Genomic DNA, 18448 nt, shown 5'->3' on the forward strand with positions numbered 1-18448 from the left:
GGTTTAAGTCACGTTAGAATTTGGCTTTTTACAGTGAATATTCAACTGAGGTATTTTCTGAAAGATGAGTTATAAAGCCATTCTGATGTGTGCAGAGAAACAGGGATACACAAGTGTATAGCTACATTAATAAGAAACAGCGGTGTGTCACCTAGTTAACTAGTTATGATGTACTGGTACCAGCACTTACAGCTACAAATGAATATGAATTTGAACAAGGGTAGTAAGGGGAAGAATGAGAAGATGGGAAAAAATGATGAGGGATGGATGGAAGTGGTGACAATGGGCTAAGTGATATGGTTACATAGTATCTGATACTGCACACATGGGAACAATTTAAATCTGTCACCATCTGTGGCTAACCACAAGAACTAGATTAAAAGCAAGCAGGTTTGAAAGATCTGGGTCAGTACAACTTTCTGGAAATGGATGGTTTGTAAGTCTCTGAAAAAAGTCATCTTGAGGACTATGCTGATTTACTCTGTGTATTCTGTTCTTTTCTGTATGTCATTGCTTTGATTCTGTGCACATACACTTTAATTCACTTTCTGTTTCAAAAGCTGACCTTTGCTCACTGTTATCAACTTAATTTAACTTCCTGCTCTTTGGAAAGTACATGAAGCCCTAATGCAATTCAGTACTGAAAGTAAAGCAAAACAATACTCTGAAATTAACTTAGAGGCTGTTGCAAACCTGCAAGGGGTTTTTTCTCCTTTATGCTGTTAAGCCAATCAAGCTCTGACTGATACACAGAATAATTTAACTGATATGCATGTGTGCCAGGATTCTCCTTTTCTTTGACCCTGTTTATTCTTTTCTCTGTTGTGTACTCACCCATCTCAAAGCCTCTAACATTATGGTATGTCTTTGCAACAGGGAAGATTGACCCTGCTGTGCTTGATCTTCTGGAGTTTGATTTAGTGCACGTTGGTGCTGGTACTCCTGCCCCTAGTTAGGAGTAAGAGAAGTTGATGGGAGGGTTCACTGTAGGATCCTGTTGATCCCCTTTAGTGGAAATGGTGAAGAAGCCTGAATTAAGGTACGTCGATGCTAGCTATGTAATTAACATAGCTGTAATTGTGTATTTTAATTCAATCTTCTGCTACAGTGTTGACCCACCCTTTGTCTTTTCAGTCATTGTTTTTCATGACATGTAAGAATTTAAATAGCTGCAATCTGTGGGCTGATAAAACCATAAATATTTGAAGTCTGATTAGGTAAAGTCAAGTAAAAAGGAACTACTCACCACGAGTGAGCTCTCCATAAGAATTTTGCTATTCACATATTGCTAGATTAGATTATTAAACCAGACTGCAGCACTGTGATCATTTAGTCTGATCTGTGAATCAGTTCCTGTTTGAACTAGACTTTAGCTTTTCAACAGTTTGGAGTGGGAAAGTCTACTGTTGGGACAGTGCTTCTGCAAGCATGCAGGGCAATCAATGGCACTTTGCTCACAGAACTATGACCCGGGGGAATGTGGATGAGATTGTGGCAGGTTTTGCAGAAATAGGGTTCCCTAGCTGTGGAGGGGCAATTGATGGGACTCATATTCCAAACATCACTGCCACCCCACCCCTCTTTTGCCCCACCTGGCCTCTGAGTACATCAACCAGGAATGGTACTTCTTGATGGTACTCCAAGTGCTTGTGCATCACGATGGCTGTTTTACAGACTTAAATGCAGGGTGATCTGGAAAGGTGTATGACATATGGATTTTCAGAAACAGGGGTCTGCATAGAAAGCTGCAGGAAGGCACTTTTTTTTTCCAGGTGGCAAAATAACAGTGGGGGATATGGAAATGCTCATAGTGATCCTGGGGGAGCCTGCCCACCACATGCAGCCCTGGCTCATGAAGCCTTACACCAGTAGTTAGACAGCAGCGAGGAGCAGTTCAACAACAGGCTCAGCAGATGCCACATTGAATGCGCATTTGGTAGATTAAAGGACAGGTGGAGTTGCCTACAGGAGAGGCTTGACCTGCTTCAGGACAATAACCTCATGCTTTTGGCCACATGTTGTTGCCTTCACAATTAACGTGAAAGTAAGGGGCAAGCGTTTGCTCATGCATGAAGTGCAGAGGCAGAGTGTCTAGTCAATGTGTTTGAGAAGCCAGACACTCATGCTGCCTGGGCAGCCAATAGGGTGGCCATTAATACCAGGGAGGTCATGAGGAACCACTTTGACAAGGGTGAACACAGACACTGATGTGCACTTGGGGGTTGGGTCCCAGCCCCATCCCTTCAGCAGTGACTTACTACCCGGGGAAATGGCTTTTAAAAATGTGGGGCTCGCAGGAGGTGATTTTGCCTCAGCTGGTGAAAAAGCAGCACAGCTCACCATGCTGGCTAGAGCTGTTACCTACCTGGGCATGATGGGAACCCTTCCTGGATGCTAATAAAGCTGATAATAGCTGTGCTTTGTTCACACTCTTTCATTTTTGACCTTGAAAGCTGGGTTTCAACTAAAGTTGTCTGGGGAGCTAGAGTTATTATTTTGAGTGAAAAGCCCTCTTGACTTTTCATGCATGGCAATGTGAACACTCCACATTTTTTTTTTCAGATTTTTTTTGTCTGGAAAAAAACAGCAAGTGTCGACAAACCCTCAGATGAAACTACTGGAAACAGTGAGATCGGGGGAAATAAAAATTTGGCCAAGGAGTCTGAGTTAATTCACTTCTAATGTGAAAAGTACCCCTGGATGTTTAATGTCAGCGTACCACAGGCGGTCTACAATTTCTATAGTTGTGTCCATAAGCTGTTCCCAATCCTCACAGTAAACTAAACTCCAATGTATTAGTAGCACAAAGGAGGGTGTCTAGTCTCCTGGGAGTCAAACCTGTTTTTCCCATTAGTTCTAGCTAATGGTTAGACCACTAGGGCATGCCCGCTGGAGGTAACCAGTATTTCCTTCCGCTAAATGTTGAGTTATGATGAAAAGAAGTAATGGAGTTTTGGATTTTGAGGCCAAATACACAAAGAATACCCACATCAGAACACTGCAGCTTACTTTGTTTAAATTTCATGAGATTTCACGTCTTTTGGCTTTGTTCTATGCCTGAAAAAGCAGGCCCTTTGTATAACATTTCTTTTGCTTAATTGTTAACTGCTTCTCTGGAGACCACCAGTGACATTTACCTCATTCTACCATGCTTTCACTGTAAATGCTCTTCTTGTTTTCAGAGATGGAGGAATTAGCTACACCACAGAGATTACAGTAGGGAAATCAATGGAAGTCCAGCCATTTACTTCATGGAAGGGCTTTAAGCTCTTGCTAGTGTGATCATTAATCATTTTTTTAAGACTTGGGACAGTGGAGACACCTTCTCCTTTTGAAATTAATTTCAGCAGAGTATGCTAAACAGGCATTTCAAGAACGCACTTACTTTTCTCTGTTGAATATGATGAATTCTTTCCTCACAGTTTCCAAGCACTGCTGCAGATGTACATTCTTTAAAAACAGCATGAATAAGTTGATTATAAATGACAGAAATGTGCACACAACATCACGACAACAGAAGCGGTGTTGAACAAAGCAACATACAAATTAATATGAGCAAGTGGCATTTCTGTGCAGTGGCAAGATGTATATAATGTGCTGTTTGTTTCTTTCTTATCTTTTCTTTCTTTCTTTTTATTTTTAAAGGGAGATATTCACCTCTAAAGAATTCTTGAAAATTTTAAAGTCTGGTAGCTCTAAGAAGAATACAATGTGTGAGTGTTCGAAACTGCTTAAAGCAGCAACAGATTGCATAAAATATTATAGTATTGAGCCTGCTTATTCTTATCTCCTTGAAAAGTTTAGGATTTTTATACAAAGACCACTTAGATGAGGGATGCATAAGTCAAGACTAATAAAGAGGAGAAAAATCTTTTGGACTTTCCTTAAACATTTCATAGGCATGCAGTTTGTCTGCAGCACATTTGTCATCCTAAGTACCAGCTGCAGAGTAAGTAGTCCTTGTGATTTCTTTCATCCATATGTGGGAAGTGCATTTGTCAACTGGCAGCAATTTTCTTACTTTAGAAGTGTATATTTTAGCATTGTAAGTCTTAAAATTGCCCACATTATTTTAATGATTGAAGTAAATTACTGCTTTGTGCCTGGGTCTGGAGGTATTTTGGGACAGCAATAAATATAAATTAACCAACACTGGGACCAAATAATTTTCAGAAATGGTAAATGATCAAATTTTTCAAAGAAATAAATGGGATGCTAATGGGATGCTAGGACTTACCAGTGAACAGCTTTCTTTGGCTCCGTCTTTGGATTTGTTTTTTGCAAGTCGCTTTTTCTTTTTATGAAGGGGTTTAGACTCTAAAATCATTTCTTCCAGTTCAAATGTAGGGTCACAATTCAGTCTTCCTTTCTGTTACAAAAGGATACATAGTTATTTTTCTGAATACCATTATGTATTTTGTTTGTTTGTTCAATGCTAGTTCAATAGATACAAAGGTCAGAGAGACCATGCACAGGGACAGAATTAATTCCTGATGTAATTCTACTGAAGTCCAATATATCTGGCCTATTTTAAGCATTCCACCTGTGAAACAGAAATGGTGACTTTCATTTCCAATAATAAAAGCCAAATGTTAAATGACAGAGTAAAACGTACAAGTGTAAAAAACTATAAATAGATTCTCTTTTCACTTATACAAGGGTAAATCTGGAGTGACTCCAATGATGTTTCTCCATATTTACACTATTGTAACGGAGAGGAATCTAACCCAATGAATGCAGAATTTCCTCCACTTTGTTAAAGTAACTACAGAAAAGAGGCAAGGCCAGGAAGTGATTCAGAGGGGTTGATTGTACAGAAAACGTATGCACCATTAGATCTTTCAAAGATCTGAAAGTTAATTTAACTACGGGACTCCCCTTTGTGAGGCTGGGAATTGTAGCAATATCCTATCATACACCTGAACACTCCATGAAGAGCTATGTTTTCCCCCATACAGAAGATCTTGTAATTTGCTATAGAGAATGTGGTGCCAACAGGACCTTAATTCATCTCTGAGACCTGCTGTTGGTGCAGTCAGTGCTGGGCTTGTCTACGTTCAGTGCCTTTCTAGTTAAAAAAAAGCAAAGCAGGCAGAAGGGTTATTTCAAAGATGGGGTTTATTTCCAAAAGAGCCCCATCTACACTACTTTTTTTCTTCAAAAGAAGAAGTGCAAGATATGTAAATCAGTGCCTTATTTGCATTTTCAATTTCCTTCATTTGCATTCTTCTTTCGAAAGAATTCCCTCTCACCTTTGCTAGGGATTTTTGCTGGCACACCTATGCCGGGAAAACAGAAATGCAGACCAGGCTACTGCTTTGACATTTCACAACTCTAACAGAAACAGCTTGTTTAAGACCTTTTTTCATAAATCAACAGCACTAAATGGACTGATTTTTAGCAAGGGGGAATGTCTCTGCTTGAACAAGAGTCTTAAGGATGTGAGTGGTCCTACACAAGCCACATTATTTCAATCCACAGATAAGCTTAACACCATTACTGAAACTGGGCCAGTTTGAGATGAGAACCATTCTATTGCTACAGCACTATGCAGGCAGCAGAGTAGCATGAAAGATTTAGAAGAGAATTATGAAAGGGTAGATTCTATTTTCAGCTACACAGGTATAAATCTAGAGTGACTCCAATGAAATTACTACAGATTCACGCTACTGTAACTGGCAGTAAGTGAGGAGTTTAGTATGAAGGCTAATGCGGAGTTATCCTTCTGTGAGAAACTTGTGATTTTGAAATTATTTGCCATTTTGAATTCGAGTAAAAAATCTTAATAATATTTTCACAAAATAAAAAAACTTGAAAATTTGTTAATCAAAAATGTCATAAGGATGTTAAAATTAGGGTTTTTTCATTTCCATCCTCCTGATCAGATAATACAAAATCTTATTTGAAATTTATATTTTGCTAGGGAAAAATGTCAATTTCAACAGAGTATTTTGCTAGGAGTAAAACAAATGTTGGTCAAAAAATATCTCAACTAGCTCTGGTGCTGTAGTCTGGCCAAATGGGTTTCAGAAATCAGTCAGTTCTAATCCTGGCTCTGCTGCTCAATAGTTGTTCATCCTTAAGAAAGCCAGGTCAGCTGTTTTGGTTTCCCACATGTAAAATAGGGATAATCTTTGGCCATGCTCACCTCATAGACATGGGAAAGCTAATGAATGAATGTTTGTGAAGAGCTTTGAATATAAAAATACTACATAAGTGCTAAGCAGGCATCATCCAGAGACTCAGCTGTTGCTACTGCCAGAAGCTTTTTTGGCATCAATGCATTAGAGCTGCAGGCATGAACCTCCCATTGCACAGCTGTGAGAAGAAAAGGATAATGAAAGGGTGGAAAGATCCCAGCTTCTGGGCATGTTCAGTTTTGTAAACAACAGCAAATATGAAAGGATGTAAAAATAAACAAACTGATCCCAATGGCAAATAACCTATTTAGCTCTGTATCTGTATAGATAGCTATAGATATATATTGATATAAAGTTAAAAAAATATAACTGGGAAAATCACCGGTTATTGAAAAAGAAAACCCACGACATCTGACTCACTCTGGGAGCATAATAGTTTGTGTGCTTAACTGTTCTGTAAACAGAGGCATAGGAAGATAGAAAATATCTGAAATGTCCTGTCCTATGACTTTTTAGTTAGCTCTGTTGACAATCATGTTGATCCAAGGAGTAGGCAAACCATGTCAAATCTGACATTGCTTGCTTACGATAATATTAAGCTCACTTAACAAACATGGGTCAAAAATGGCTTTGCCTCTTCCCACACACTGGCTATGTTTACTCTAGAGAGTTTTTTTTTTTTCAAAAAAGTTGGGTCTCTTTCAAAATATCCTGCAGAGCATCTACACACGAAATGTGTTCTTTCGATTATTAAGTTGGAAGAATGCAGCACTATTTCCAGCAGATGAGGCAAAGTGCCTTTTACAAAAAGATTCTTTTGAGAAAAAAAAAAAGTGCAGATGCCCTGGGGGTCCTTTTTCAAAAGAGCAGTCCTCATGTTGCTGGATTTTTTGATCCCTGACCCATTCTTTTGAAAGAGCGAGGGCCGTGTGGACACTATCAAAAGAGTGGATCAATTTTTTTGATCTGCAATTTTGTGTGCGGAAGCACGCTTTTGAAAGAAGTCTTTTCAGAAGCGATCTTCTGGAAGAACTTCTTTCAAAGGACTGCTGTAGTATAGAGGTAGCCATTGTGTATGTAAGGTCTCTTTGAGTCCATGACATTTCTAAAGGTCACTGCTTTTGGCTGAACAGATCCTCGCTTCCTAGTTCATGTGCTGATTTACTGGGAGACAAGGTAAAACAGTCAATTATTCAGTGACTCTTTTGGAGACCTTTGTGCGTATGTGTTTGTGTGTGCGCATTTCTGGGCACATGCACGCACATGCAGACATTCCTTAAAAGCAGCCCTGAATCAGAGAAACAAAAGACATTTAAATTGTTGTAATTACTCTGGGTTTCAACAAGAATCAGAGACTTAATCCACTAGTTAACTAATGGCAGGTCCCTGTTAGCATCTAGTCTCCAGGCACCTCCCTGTGACAAGGGAGTGACAAAGAAGTGCTCCTCTCCCTTTGCAGGCCTCTTCATACTTGTGAACTATGGCAAAATGACTTTTTTTTAAAAAATGTTTTTTACCTTACTGTCCAACTTAGTTTCCAACGCTACTGAGTACACTGACTAAGCTGTCTCCTTTTCTACACATTTCACTCATCTATTTTAAAGAGATTCCGCAGCCCTAATTTGAGTTTGCGATTCACACACAAGATTGAAAGTCATTTGATCATCTCAATGGGAGAATAAACAAAGAAGATGCCAGCTTGTGTCCTTCACTCACAATGCCTTTTCCTTTGCTGAACACTCTCCTGAGGTCTCAATTGCAGGAGAGAACATTCACAGCAGACCTAGGTTATGCATCAAGAAAACGTTCTCTGTTATTTAGATTTATTTCTCTCTCTGAGTGTCAGGGCCGTGAAAAGGGTTGTATGATCTAGTGGACAGAGCTGGGGAAGAGGCAGGACTGGGCCCGTGCCAATGGTCAAAGCCAGCATCAGCAATGAGGGTCAGAGTGAGGTAAAGGAACAAGGCAAGTTAGCAGGAACCAGGCAAGGAAGCAGGGACTTGCTCTAGGGAGCCACAAACCTAGCAACTAGGAGCTCAGATAAGGGATCAGATAGGAAGAAGCAGGTTTATACTTGATGAGCAGAGGCACCTTGCTGTCCAACCAGCAGTTTGTTGTTAATCACTTGACCCTACTGGGTCGGCAGGTGTAGCTTTTGATGGTGGGGTATTAGCAGAAGTTCCCTCCCCACCTATCCACACCTTCGCCCCACACCAACAGCCCAGGGATTCAGAGGGAGGTCTCAAGTTTGCACAAAATTTCCAGAGTGCCATCCTCACCTTCCCTCAGGGCATACTGGGAACTGATGCTGCCAGAAACCCTCTGGCTCCCTCACCCTCCACTCCTCTGGCCATGTCTTGTGTGTGCAAGGTGGGCTCTGTTGAAAGCAAGGGCGGCTAGCTGCACTGCAGTCCATTTCTGTGGAGGAAAGGCTATTCTGCAAGCATAACATCAATTTCCGCAAAATTTTCCATTGTGCAGTGGTGCAGAATTCCTGCTGGAGTAAGCGTCATCAAAAAAGGACTAGGCACCTCTCAGAAAAGTGCCAACAGAGAGTTCTGAAAGCTTGGGCACATAGGATGCTGGGCTTTAACTTCAAATGACCATGTCGCTATCTGGTGATGCAGTGTCTACCTGTGGCAGCAGAGATTAGGTATGTTAGCTAAACTCTTTTTAACCTACCTATTATGAGAGATGCCTCTCCCCAAACTGGAGCTGCCACTGCTGGGGAAAGGCATCTCTGCCTACTGGCCCTGTTATGAACGGGAGCTGCAAAGGAAAGCATACACTTACCTGGAGAGCTAGGAAAGGGTTAAGCTAACCTGCTTCTGAGGGAGAGGGTTTGCGGGGAAGTGGTGAAGAGCCAATAGGAGTTAGAGGAAAAATTCAAACCTGAAAGTGAATCACAGCAATATCTGGCTTTTGTTAGATAGAGGCAAGAGGTGGATCTCTGCAGGGATGGAGGGGAAGAAATGAGCTCTTCCAGAACAGGTCCCCTGGTCCATCAGAATTTGTGAGTAGGGAAAAGGTTTGTTGTTTTCATTGTTCAGGGATTGGAAATTCTGTCTGAGCTAATAATTTGTTCCTTTTGTTCTCTCCTGTAACCGAGAATCTACTCCAGGGAAAAAATCCCAATGTTTTTTCTTAACAACAAGCCATTTACAATAGCTGCACGCATAGATAGTTTTGTGTTAATAATAAAAGTGCTTTTTCTTTGTCAACAAATACTGGTTGAGTCTTTGTGTCCTACAGGGGCTTAAAATGATGAGCTTGGCTGCAGACACATTACCAGAGAGCTCACAGCTCCCTGCATAGTTTCTTTTGTTTTTGGAGGGAGGTTACTCTTGTTATTTCTTTCCAGCTCCTTTGGAAAAGGAGCATGCGGGGGCCGGGGGGGCGGTGCCTGAAGGGAAAAGATTCCAAGTGATCTCTTTCCTGGAAAGGGGATTTTGTACACTTGGTGGTGGCAGTTACTGATTGATTTCAGGAAAAAATGAAAGTAGGAAAACTTTTCTGTCTCTGGGAACTGCAGAGACAGGGTCTAGCAGTGTTCTATTTGATTAGCTGGCCCCAACTATCTGCACTTGAAGTGCCAGAGTGGGGAATCAGCCATGACAAGCCTGATGCCAGAGCTGCTGCCACTGGGACAAAGGTGCCCTAGTCTGCCACTACTGTACAGAGCTTACCCAGAGGGCTGTGGATCTGGGAGGCCCTAAGGGCGAGATTCTCCTGATGTCCCCAATGACCCTCCCCAGGGTACCCCAGCAGGAGTCCACAGTCCTACCCCGTCCCCACCAGGACCCCCCTTCACTCCTTCCTGACCCCTCCCCAATAAAGAGGGACATGGGGTGGTGAACAAACAACTTTTTTACTGAACCATAGAGAAAGGTGTATAAAATAAGTGTTGTCATAAAAATCTATGTACAGAGTTCAATAAAGGTAAACTATATACAGTGGGAGATCTTGGGATAGGGGGTGCTGGCATCAGAACTTGGATGAGGGGTTTGGGAGAGGGCATGGGGACATCAGTCCAAGAAGGGACTGTCCCAGGATCCCCTCCTGCTGCGGGTTCATAGTCCCTGTCGGGGCAGTGTTGGGGCTGGGAGCACAGGGAGGTACAGTTGTGGTGATGCTGCAGCAGGGCCTGGGTCAACAGGGGTAGTGGGTGTGGGGGGGTTGGGGAGCAGGTGGGGCAAGCTTGGCCTTCACCCACTGAAGCAAATCCAGGATGGCCTGCAGGATGGCTGGTGGGACAGAGGGAGTAGGGGGAGTTGGGGTGGAAGCTGCAGGTGGCTGGGCCAACAGGCCCTGCCAGACGCTGGTGGAGGCATCAAAGTAGGACATCTATTGGTCCCAGGCCTGTGATCACCACTCCTGATTGTCCCACAGCTGCTGCTCAAGGAGGTCAGTTAGCCTTCAGGGGTGGCAGTGTGGGGCCTCTGGAGGTCCTTGTCTGGACAGCGATGTCTCCTCCTGCCATGGGCCTGCCCTCACAGTGGTTAGCTAGCGGCCAAGCAGGGGTGTCCACCCACAGAGGGGTCACCGCACAATTGGCAGGTGAGTCAGGCATAGCCTGGGTCTCCCTGGGCCCTTCCCATACATGGGTAGCTCATGGTGCTGTCCACACGAGTGGGTGCTGACTCTTGCTTTCAGGCATGCCATGTGCCAGGAGCTGCAAGCCTTAATGTGTCTGGGGTCAGGCTACCACCCGTGGAGCTGGCCTGCTTCCAGCCATGGCAGGGGCTGGTGGGCTCCCCGGGGGGCCTGGAACTCATCTGGCCTCCTGTGAGGCTGGCAGTGGGCTGGCCCCTGGGCCCAAGGGCTGCCTGCTTGGTCCAGGAGGGACATGCTGCTCTTCCACATGGTTCCATGGACCAGGCCCACAGCTCAAGGTCCCACGAGAGCTGTCCTGGCAAGACTCATAGCATGCCCCTTCTGCATCCACCCCCCGCACACCCTGAGGTATGTGATATGTGGGCTACTTACTGGAGGGACCCTCAGAGAGCTCTGGGGATGCCCTGGAGGTTGGCTGGTTGGAGGGTCCGGAGTCCCCTAGAGGTCGCTGGCAGATCATTTGCTGGCTGGCTCGTGTCATGTCACTGGGCTCAGCTAGAAGGAGTGTCTGAGGTGTGGAGCAGACAGCATGCTGCTGAGCTGCTTCCCTGCTCTCAGCTTCCTGCCATGGAGTTTCCCTGGCTCTCTGAGCCTTTAAAAATGACCTGAGGCAGGGCCCATAGAGCTGAGATTGCTGTGGACAGGGTATCCCCCAGAGCGGTTGGCTGGTGCCATGGAGGACTTTTCTGTCAACAGAAGGCCCCCTGGAATGTCTACACTGGCTTTCTGTCAACATCAGCCTGTCAAGAGCGATGTCCTGCCTCATGGGGGGATGGTAGAATGCTGTCAAAAAGAAGTGCTGCGTTCTGTTGATTTACTGTTGACAGAACACAATTGTAATGTGGAGTTGACACGGTTTTGTCAACAAAACTCTCTAGTGTAGACTTAGCCAAAGGCACTGTGTCACCTACCTCTTCACTAGTCTTCCAAATGACCTCATACCCATGTTCAACAGAGTGGAGTGAACCCCGCCATATAAGCAGCTAGCCTGAAGCCTCTGCAAAGCTTTTAACTGAATCTTTAACTAGCTTTGAGGGAATCTGTGCAGTTTTCCTTCTCTCTTCTTCTAACCAGAGAACTATATTTAATTTTATTGTGACTAAGGAGGATGGGTATTCTTTTAACCCCTAGCCATAGATTTGGAGTTTCTATTCTGAACGAGTTTTCACTGTCATCTGAATTAGTTACTTCCACTATACTGTTATTTACTTCCTCCTCTTAATGTGCCTTTGTAAATTGAAGAAACTTTTTCTAAGACTAGCTCCAAATGCCAATGAGAGTTGTTTTTTCTAGGGAAATTATTGTACTTGTAATAGTAGAGGATTATGTTTTTTTCATCTTTTAAAAATGTTTTGACTTTTGATGGACAGGAATTATTTTTTACCCTCTACAAGAAGACCACATTCAGACAATGTCAACGCTGGAATAATTTTGCATCTAGATGTCTATGATGTTGCTTTCTTTTTATATCTGGTCAGAAAAAATCATGTATATTGTATGTATGCCATGACTGCTAGACATATCCAAGCCAAACAGATCAAACCAAAATATAATGGGGTGATGCAAGCCATCATTGTTTCCAAATAGGATGGAAATTGTGAATAGAAGGTCATCTTGCTTCATAGCCATCATTTGCTCCTCTGTTATCAACAACAATTACAGAGGTGGCTCAGTTATCAGAGAAACAGTCCAAACAATTAGCTTCTACATCTTCCTCTCAAATTATTTTTAAATAACATTTTCTGCAACACAAGGTTGTGGAAACTTGACTTGACTCTCTTAAAACCAAGATAAATAAGGTTCTCTGGAAAAGATCTGACTTAGGGAGGAAAGATACACCAACCCAAAACCTCAGAATCTGCCAAAATATATTAAAAGAGCATAAAGCGAAGAACTGTGGATAATAAAAACAGAACTAGGTGTGTGAAATTTTTAGGCATCTAAAGAGTTTTGGTACAAAAGTTTGGCCCTGATTCTAATAAGTCCATGAGTAACTTTGAGTTCCGTGGGACTCTACACATCTACAAAGTCAGTCATATGCATAAGTATTTGCAGCACTGGAGTCTTAGTGTCTTGTTAGGGACACTGGGGCAGATCTCCAACTGATGTATTTTGTCACTGTTTCTACAAAGTCAAAAGCTGACTTCAACAGAGCTACGATATTTTCCACAAACTCAGACCAGTAATTTGCTCTTAAACACAACAATTGATAACTATACTCATGCTTGTAATGCTTGGGAGAAGAATAGCACAACTCTGTCCACATTTGTAAACTCAATTAGTGGTTTCAGTTCTCCACGTTACAGTCCCAGACAATTTCAAATCCCTTACCAGGGATGTCTGACTAGGGCTCTCATGAAACCAAGTCTGCAAATTATCATAATAATAATTTGCACCATCTACTGACTATGGGAAATTAATAAATCAGACATTGGAGAAAAAGATACTGCAGTACTACATTACAACTTTAAAAGGTTCATTTACATCTATGTGTATCAACAAGCTTAGAAAAAGAGACTATTGTTTCCTACAGCTAAGATTATACATTTTATTTATCAAAATTACATCTATAGTGACAAGAATGTAATCACTATCTAAGAATTATATTAAAGCTCAATATTTTGATCTGCTCAGATGACAAATGCTGACATCCATGAGGATGATTCAGAAGACAATTTATGTAAGGTTTTGGTAGCTCATTTTGTAATTTCTCACTTTACGCTGCTGTAATAATAAGCATTATGTCACAATAAGAAAGGGAAATTGGATTTGGAGGTGTCCAGTGTGGTATATTGCTTGTCTTGCTTGAATCCCAAAATGTTTTAAATCCTTCTGATCTTAAAAACCATGGATTTCATCTTTTTTCACATTATGACCGGAAGTGCCCGTTTGCAAAAATTGTATTTCAGCAACTGTGATTAAGCAAAGGTATGTATTTTGGATTTACGAATACAAGATAAAAAGCCAAATATTTCAATTTCCTTTGCTTTGCTATTAGCTCATTCCTGTGAAGGTAATCACATCTATGGTAGTGCATGTTCTTAAGGTGAGAGAGACTCAAAATCTACTGTAAACTTTTCTACTGGTCCAAATTTCACCTTCGGATAAGCCAGTGGAGTTGTGCTGCTCATACTGGGGCTGCATTTGGCTCAGTAACATAAAAATAAATCATGTTAATGTAAGGCTGACAGACCCAGGTTGTTGGCAGGTGGGAATGAATTTGAGACCTGGGTGGCTAAAACCATGTGCCTATACAGCAACAGCTAAAAGCTGTAGAGCAGAGACTTCATTCTCTCTAGTCCGTGGTATCAGTGCCTCAGGGTTACATTTAAAAGAACATTATTTCCAGCATGGAAAAATGTAAGGAATGGAGGTGATCCTCAGTTCATCTGAACTATTCAAAATCTTTTTATAACAAGAACCCACTTTTGGCATGAGAGACTGGTACAAGGCAAATGCTGCACAGACACTGCCGCAGGATCAGTTGCATGGCTGGAAGCGGTGCCTGTACTCTCTTTGTCAGTTGCACACATGGTTTCTGTGTTGGCCCTGAAGTGGCTGCTCTAGGAATGAGCCAAGGAGGCTCTTTGGTCAGTGGAAGGTCCATGAATCCAGAACCTTGCATAACTGGCGTGTAGTGGCTCTGGCCATTATCCCAGGCCCAGGCTGAAGTAGAAACAATGGGTAGAAAGGACAAGGTGTCCTGCACTGTGGCCCTGGTTCAGTGAGGATGGAAATCACCTTCCAGCTCTTTTTTTGCTGTACACACATGGAGTTAAAATGTTCTGGCTCTGCATGCATGTTGTTAGAGTAGATTTCATCCATCATTTCCTAAAACCAGATAGATGGACTGTTTTTCTCCCACTCTCTTCTTAATTTGCTTGTGAGTGTTCCTTCTGCTACCACTGTTAATGCTCTTTTAAGCTGTTGTTAGAAGCTGTGCAATGCCCATGCACTAAATGCTTTTGCTGAAAGCATGAGGTATGTAGCTTCCAGTAATTGCTCTGGATCAGATGCCAGGAAGTACAGATAGCTCGTCTCCCTAAAGACACCAGGAAAATTATCTCTGCAATTCACCTAGCTTCATTTGCCTAATTAAGCAACACCACCTCTCCCTGTACCACTATAGGGCTTGATCCTGCTCCCTTTGAAGTTAGTAGGAGCTTTCATGTTATTGGGAAACGGCCCTTATTTTTCAGTTTTGAACGAAACTGGAACCAAGCCAAAGTCTGTGACAGTGGCACCAATGGCCGCTGCGGACCTGGGGACTAAGCGGGAAGGGATTTGGCTCCTCACCCACAGGAGGGGCAGGGCCAAGGGCAGAAGGGAAGGGGCTTAGGAAAGTCAGCCCTGGGCCCCTTATGCTGCCTCAGAGCCTTATGTGGAGCAGCACTGTACTCCGTGGCCTTTCAAAGGGGCCTGGGGCAAGTGACCCCTTCCTCCCCGCACAGCAGCAGGCCTGGTTTGTGATAAACATATCATTTTAGGGAGCTTTTTGCAAGAACTTTTAATGGCACTTTTATGATAGAATGAAGTCTGAGAAGCATTTTAGCAAATCATTCACTGCTTTTTATTCATTTCCTCCAAAGCCTTCATTCAGTGAATCATTTGCAGAAACAGAATCCAATTATACAAAAGTGGAAAATTGTCTTTTAGAAAATAAACCAATCTGAGAAAGGTAGGGCTCGACGTGACCTGGAGAGGTCATCCAGTCCAATCCCCCGTTCTTCAGAAACCAGGAACGGAATATTTTCATACCAAAAGGGACCACAATATCCGGATATCATAAGAAGCAAAGGCCCTGATCTTGCAAGAACTTATGCACTTGTGTAGCATTCAGTATGTGAGCAGTCCCCCTATTGCAATCAAACTGCTCTTGTGTTTAAAGTTAAGAACATTTTTTTTCTGGAACCAGACCGAAAATTGGCTACTTTTTGTTCTGACCTAGAGCCATTTTTATTTGAAAGGAAATATAAAGGGAACCAAGTTTAATTATCTTTTGTTACAGAAGGAATCCTGAGACCTCCTATATACCACACTACCCAGCACTCACACACTAAACCCAAACGACTCTAGGCCTGGAACCAGCCCCTGCCACCAACTCTGCTCACATATCTACACCAGTGACATCATCACAGGACCTAACCAACTATACCATCAGGGGCTCCTTTACCTGCACATCTACTAATATAATATATGCCATCATGTGCCAGCAATGCCCCACTGCAATTTACATTGGCCAAACTGGACAGTCTCTCTGTAAAAGAATAAATGGACATAAATCAGACGTCAGGAATGACAATATACAGAAGCCCGTGGCGGAACACTTCAATCTCCCTGGACACTCAGTGGCAGATTTAAGGGTGACAGTCCTGAAACAAAGAAATTTCAAAAATCAAATGGAGAGAGAAATCCCTGAGCTGCAATTTATTTGCAAATTTGACTCCGTTAATGATGGATTAAACAGAGACTGGGAGTGGCTCGCAGCTTACAAAGGCAGTAACTCTGCTCTGGGTGCTAATAGCTCCCCGTTAGACTCTGACAAAGGCTCACATCCCCCTGTCTGATCTGACTTGTTTTTTCCTCTTTTGATAAGTGCTGTTGATACTGGGCCATTTCCACCTTGCTGAACAGACCTTGTCAGCTCTGGCCCTTCCTCTTACTGGGACCCCACTCTTTAAATACCCCTCTGAAACCACCCCCCTACTCATGCATCGGATGAAGCGGGTCTTTGCCTACAAAGGCTTATGCGCCAAAATATCTGTTAGTCTGTAAGGTGCCACAGGACTTCTTGTTGTACACTAAACCCAACAACTGCAGTTGGATCCACAGCCCATGGGAGACTTCTCTACTGTGCGCCACAGACAGCAAAGAGAAGGACCAAGGGCACCATTGCCTGGTGTGCCTGTAATGGCAGGCAGATAAATGAGTAAGTGGGAGAAACCCAGATAATCCTGGGAAGTGAACCACATCCACAGACTGCAGAGGAAAGTAAGAGTGCCTGAAGTCACTGCTCAGCTGACTGGCTGGAAAATTCCTTCCTGAGCCTACACATTGTGATCAGTTTGGCCTAGAGTATGAGGGCAACAATCAGCTAGCTGAACACCTGAGACAGAGAACTTGCTCACAGCTAGCTCAGAGCACAAGCCCACCCTTACCATTGTCCAATAACCGAATGCAATTTTTACTCTCTATTATGGCATGGAGCATGAGAGCAGAATTTAATTCAGCACATGCATCAAAGGAAAACACTGAAATATCCTTGGAGAAATAAATGCAAATGTCTGTTAGTAAACAGCAACGAAGGGTCCTGTGGCACCTTACAGACTAACAGAAAAGTTTTGAGAATGAGGTCTCGTGAGCACAGACTCACCTCATCAGATGCTGCAGCTGCACATCTACCAAAATAATTTATGCCATCATGTGCCAGCAATGCCCCTCTGCTATATACATCAGACAAACTGGACAGTCTCTACGTACAAGAATAAATGCACACATCAGATATCAGAAATGGCAATATACAAAAACCCGTAGGAGAGCACTTCAATCTCCCAGGCCACACAGTAGCAGACTTAAAAGTAGCTATCCTGCAGCAAAGAAATTTCAGGACCAGACTCCAAAGAGAAATTTCTGAGCTACAATTCATCTGCAAATTCGACGCCCTCAGCTCAGGCTTAAACAAAGACTGCGAATGGCTGGCTAAATACAAAAGCAGCTTCCCCTCCCTTGGTGTTCACACCTCCAGATCAACTGCTGGTAGTAAGCCTTACCCTTGCTGACTGAGCTAATCTCGTTATCCCCACCCTTGCTCTGTCTTATTTATACCTGGCCCTGCAGATTTCCAAGACCAGCATCTGATGAAGTGAGTCTGTGCTCACAAAAGCTCATGCTCAAAACTTTTCTGTTAGTCTATAAGGTGCCACAGGACCCTTCGTTGGTGTTACAGATCCAGACTAACACGGCTACCCCTCCGATGTTAGCAAACAGTTACCATAACAGAGATAATGAGATAGGGGACTTGTCAATTTAGTTCAACTCGAATATTGACTCACATTAGGAACAAAGCCTGGGGTCACAGCTTTCTCCAGGACGGCATCCCAGTTGATATCAGCTAAGTACGGAGAGCTCTGAATGTCTGCAAGACTTGAAAGGCGGCACTCAGGGTCTTTAGTGAGGAGCTGTGATTAAAACAATGTATATCATCTAAGACACTGTAGGCCATAAGGATCTCAAGAAGAGCAAATGCATCTTATTAATGTGGACAATAGCATTTTTAATTAAGAGGAGCTTGGAGAACCATCTCATCTTCTTAGAAGCTCCAGTATTTTTTAAAAAATTGACTTACATGATGATCACAGTACATTTCCCAGACCGGCAGAAGTGCTCTGAATAGCTCTGATACAATATATTACCTTCACCCAGCTTGTCTTTCTAATATCCTCAGTTAAAACAATGCTACATGTAACATTAAGATAATGTAATTACCATCCGTGGGCTGTTCAGTGGACTATAGAGGATGAAATGCATTAGAAACACTAGTCCATTTACTAGTGGACAAGAGTCCAAGTGATGGAAAAACCCTTTCTATCATAATTTGGCACTACCTGCCATCTTATATGTATACTTTCAGTTCATTACAACATGTTTTGGAGCAAGCTCCCTGGCAAGAGAGAAAATTAACCATCTCATTGCTC

At 42.8% G+C, this 18448-nt stretch overlaps 1 protein-coding gene across 2 annotated transcripts in view; it reads right to left on the reverse strand.

The window, feature by feature from the left end:
- STK32B (serine/threonine kinase 32B) overlaps positions 1-18448 on the reverse strand; it is a 271486-nt gene that overhangs the window by 27617 nt on the left and 225421 nt on the right. For both annotated transcript variants that reach the window (XM_074991720.1, XM_074991721.1), the window contains exons 9-11: positions 17807-17932; positions 4238-4369; positions 3386-3450 (exon numbers count right to left, since the gene is read on the reverse strand). In XM_074991720.1, the coding sequence (XP_074847821.1) occupies positions 3386-3450; positions 4238-4369; positions 17807-17932 (323 nt within the window). The remainder of the gene's footprint in view (positions 1-3385; positions 3451-4237; positions 4370-17806; positions 17933-18448) is intronic.

The sequence above is a fragment of the Carettochelys insculpta genome, chromosome 4, assembly GCF_033958435.1.
Source record: "Carettochelys insculpta isolate YL-2023 chromosome 4, ASM3395843v1, whole genome shotgun sequence".
NCBI lineage: Eukaryota > Metazoa > Chordata > Testudines > Carettochelyidae > Carettochelys > Carettochelys insculpta.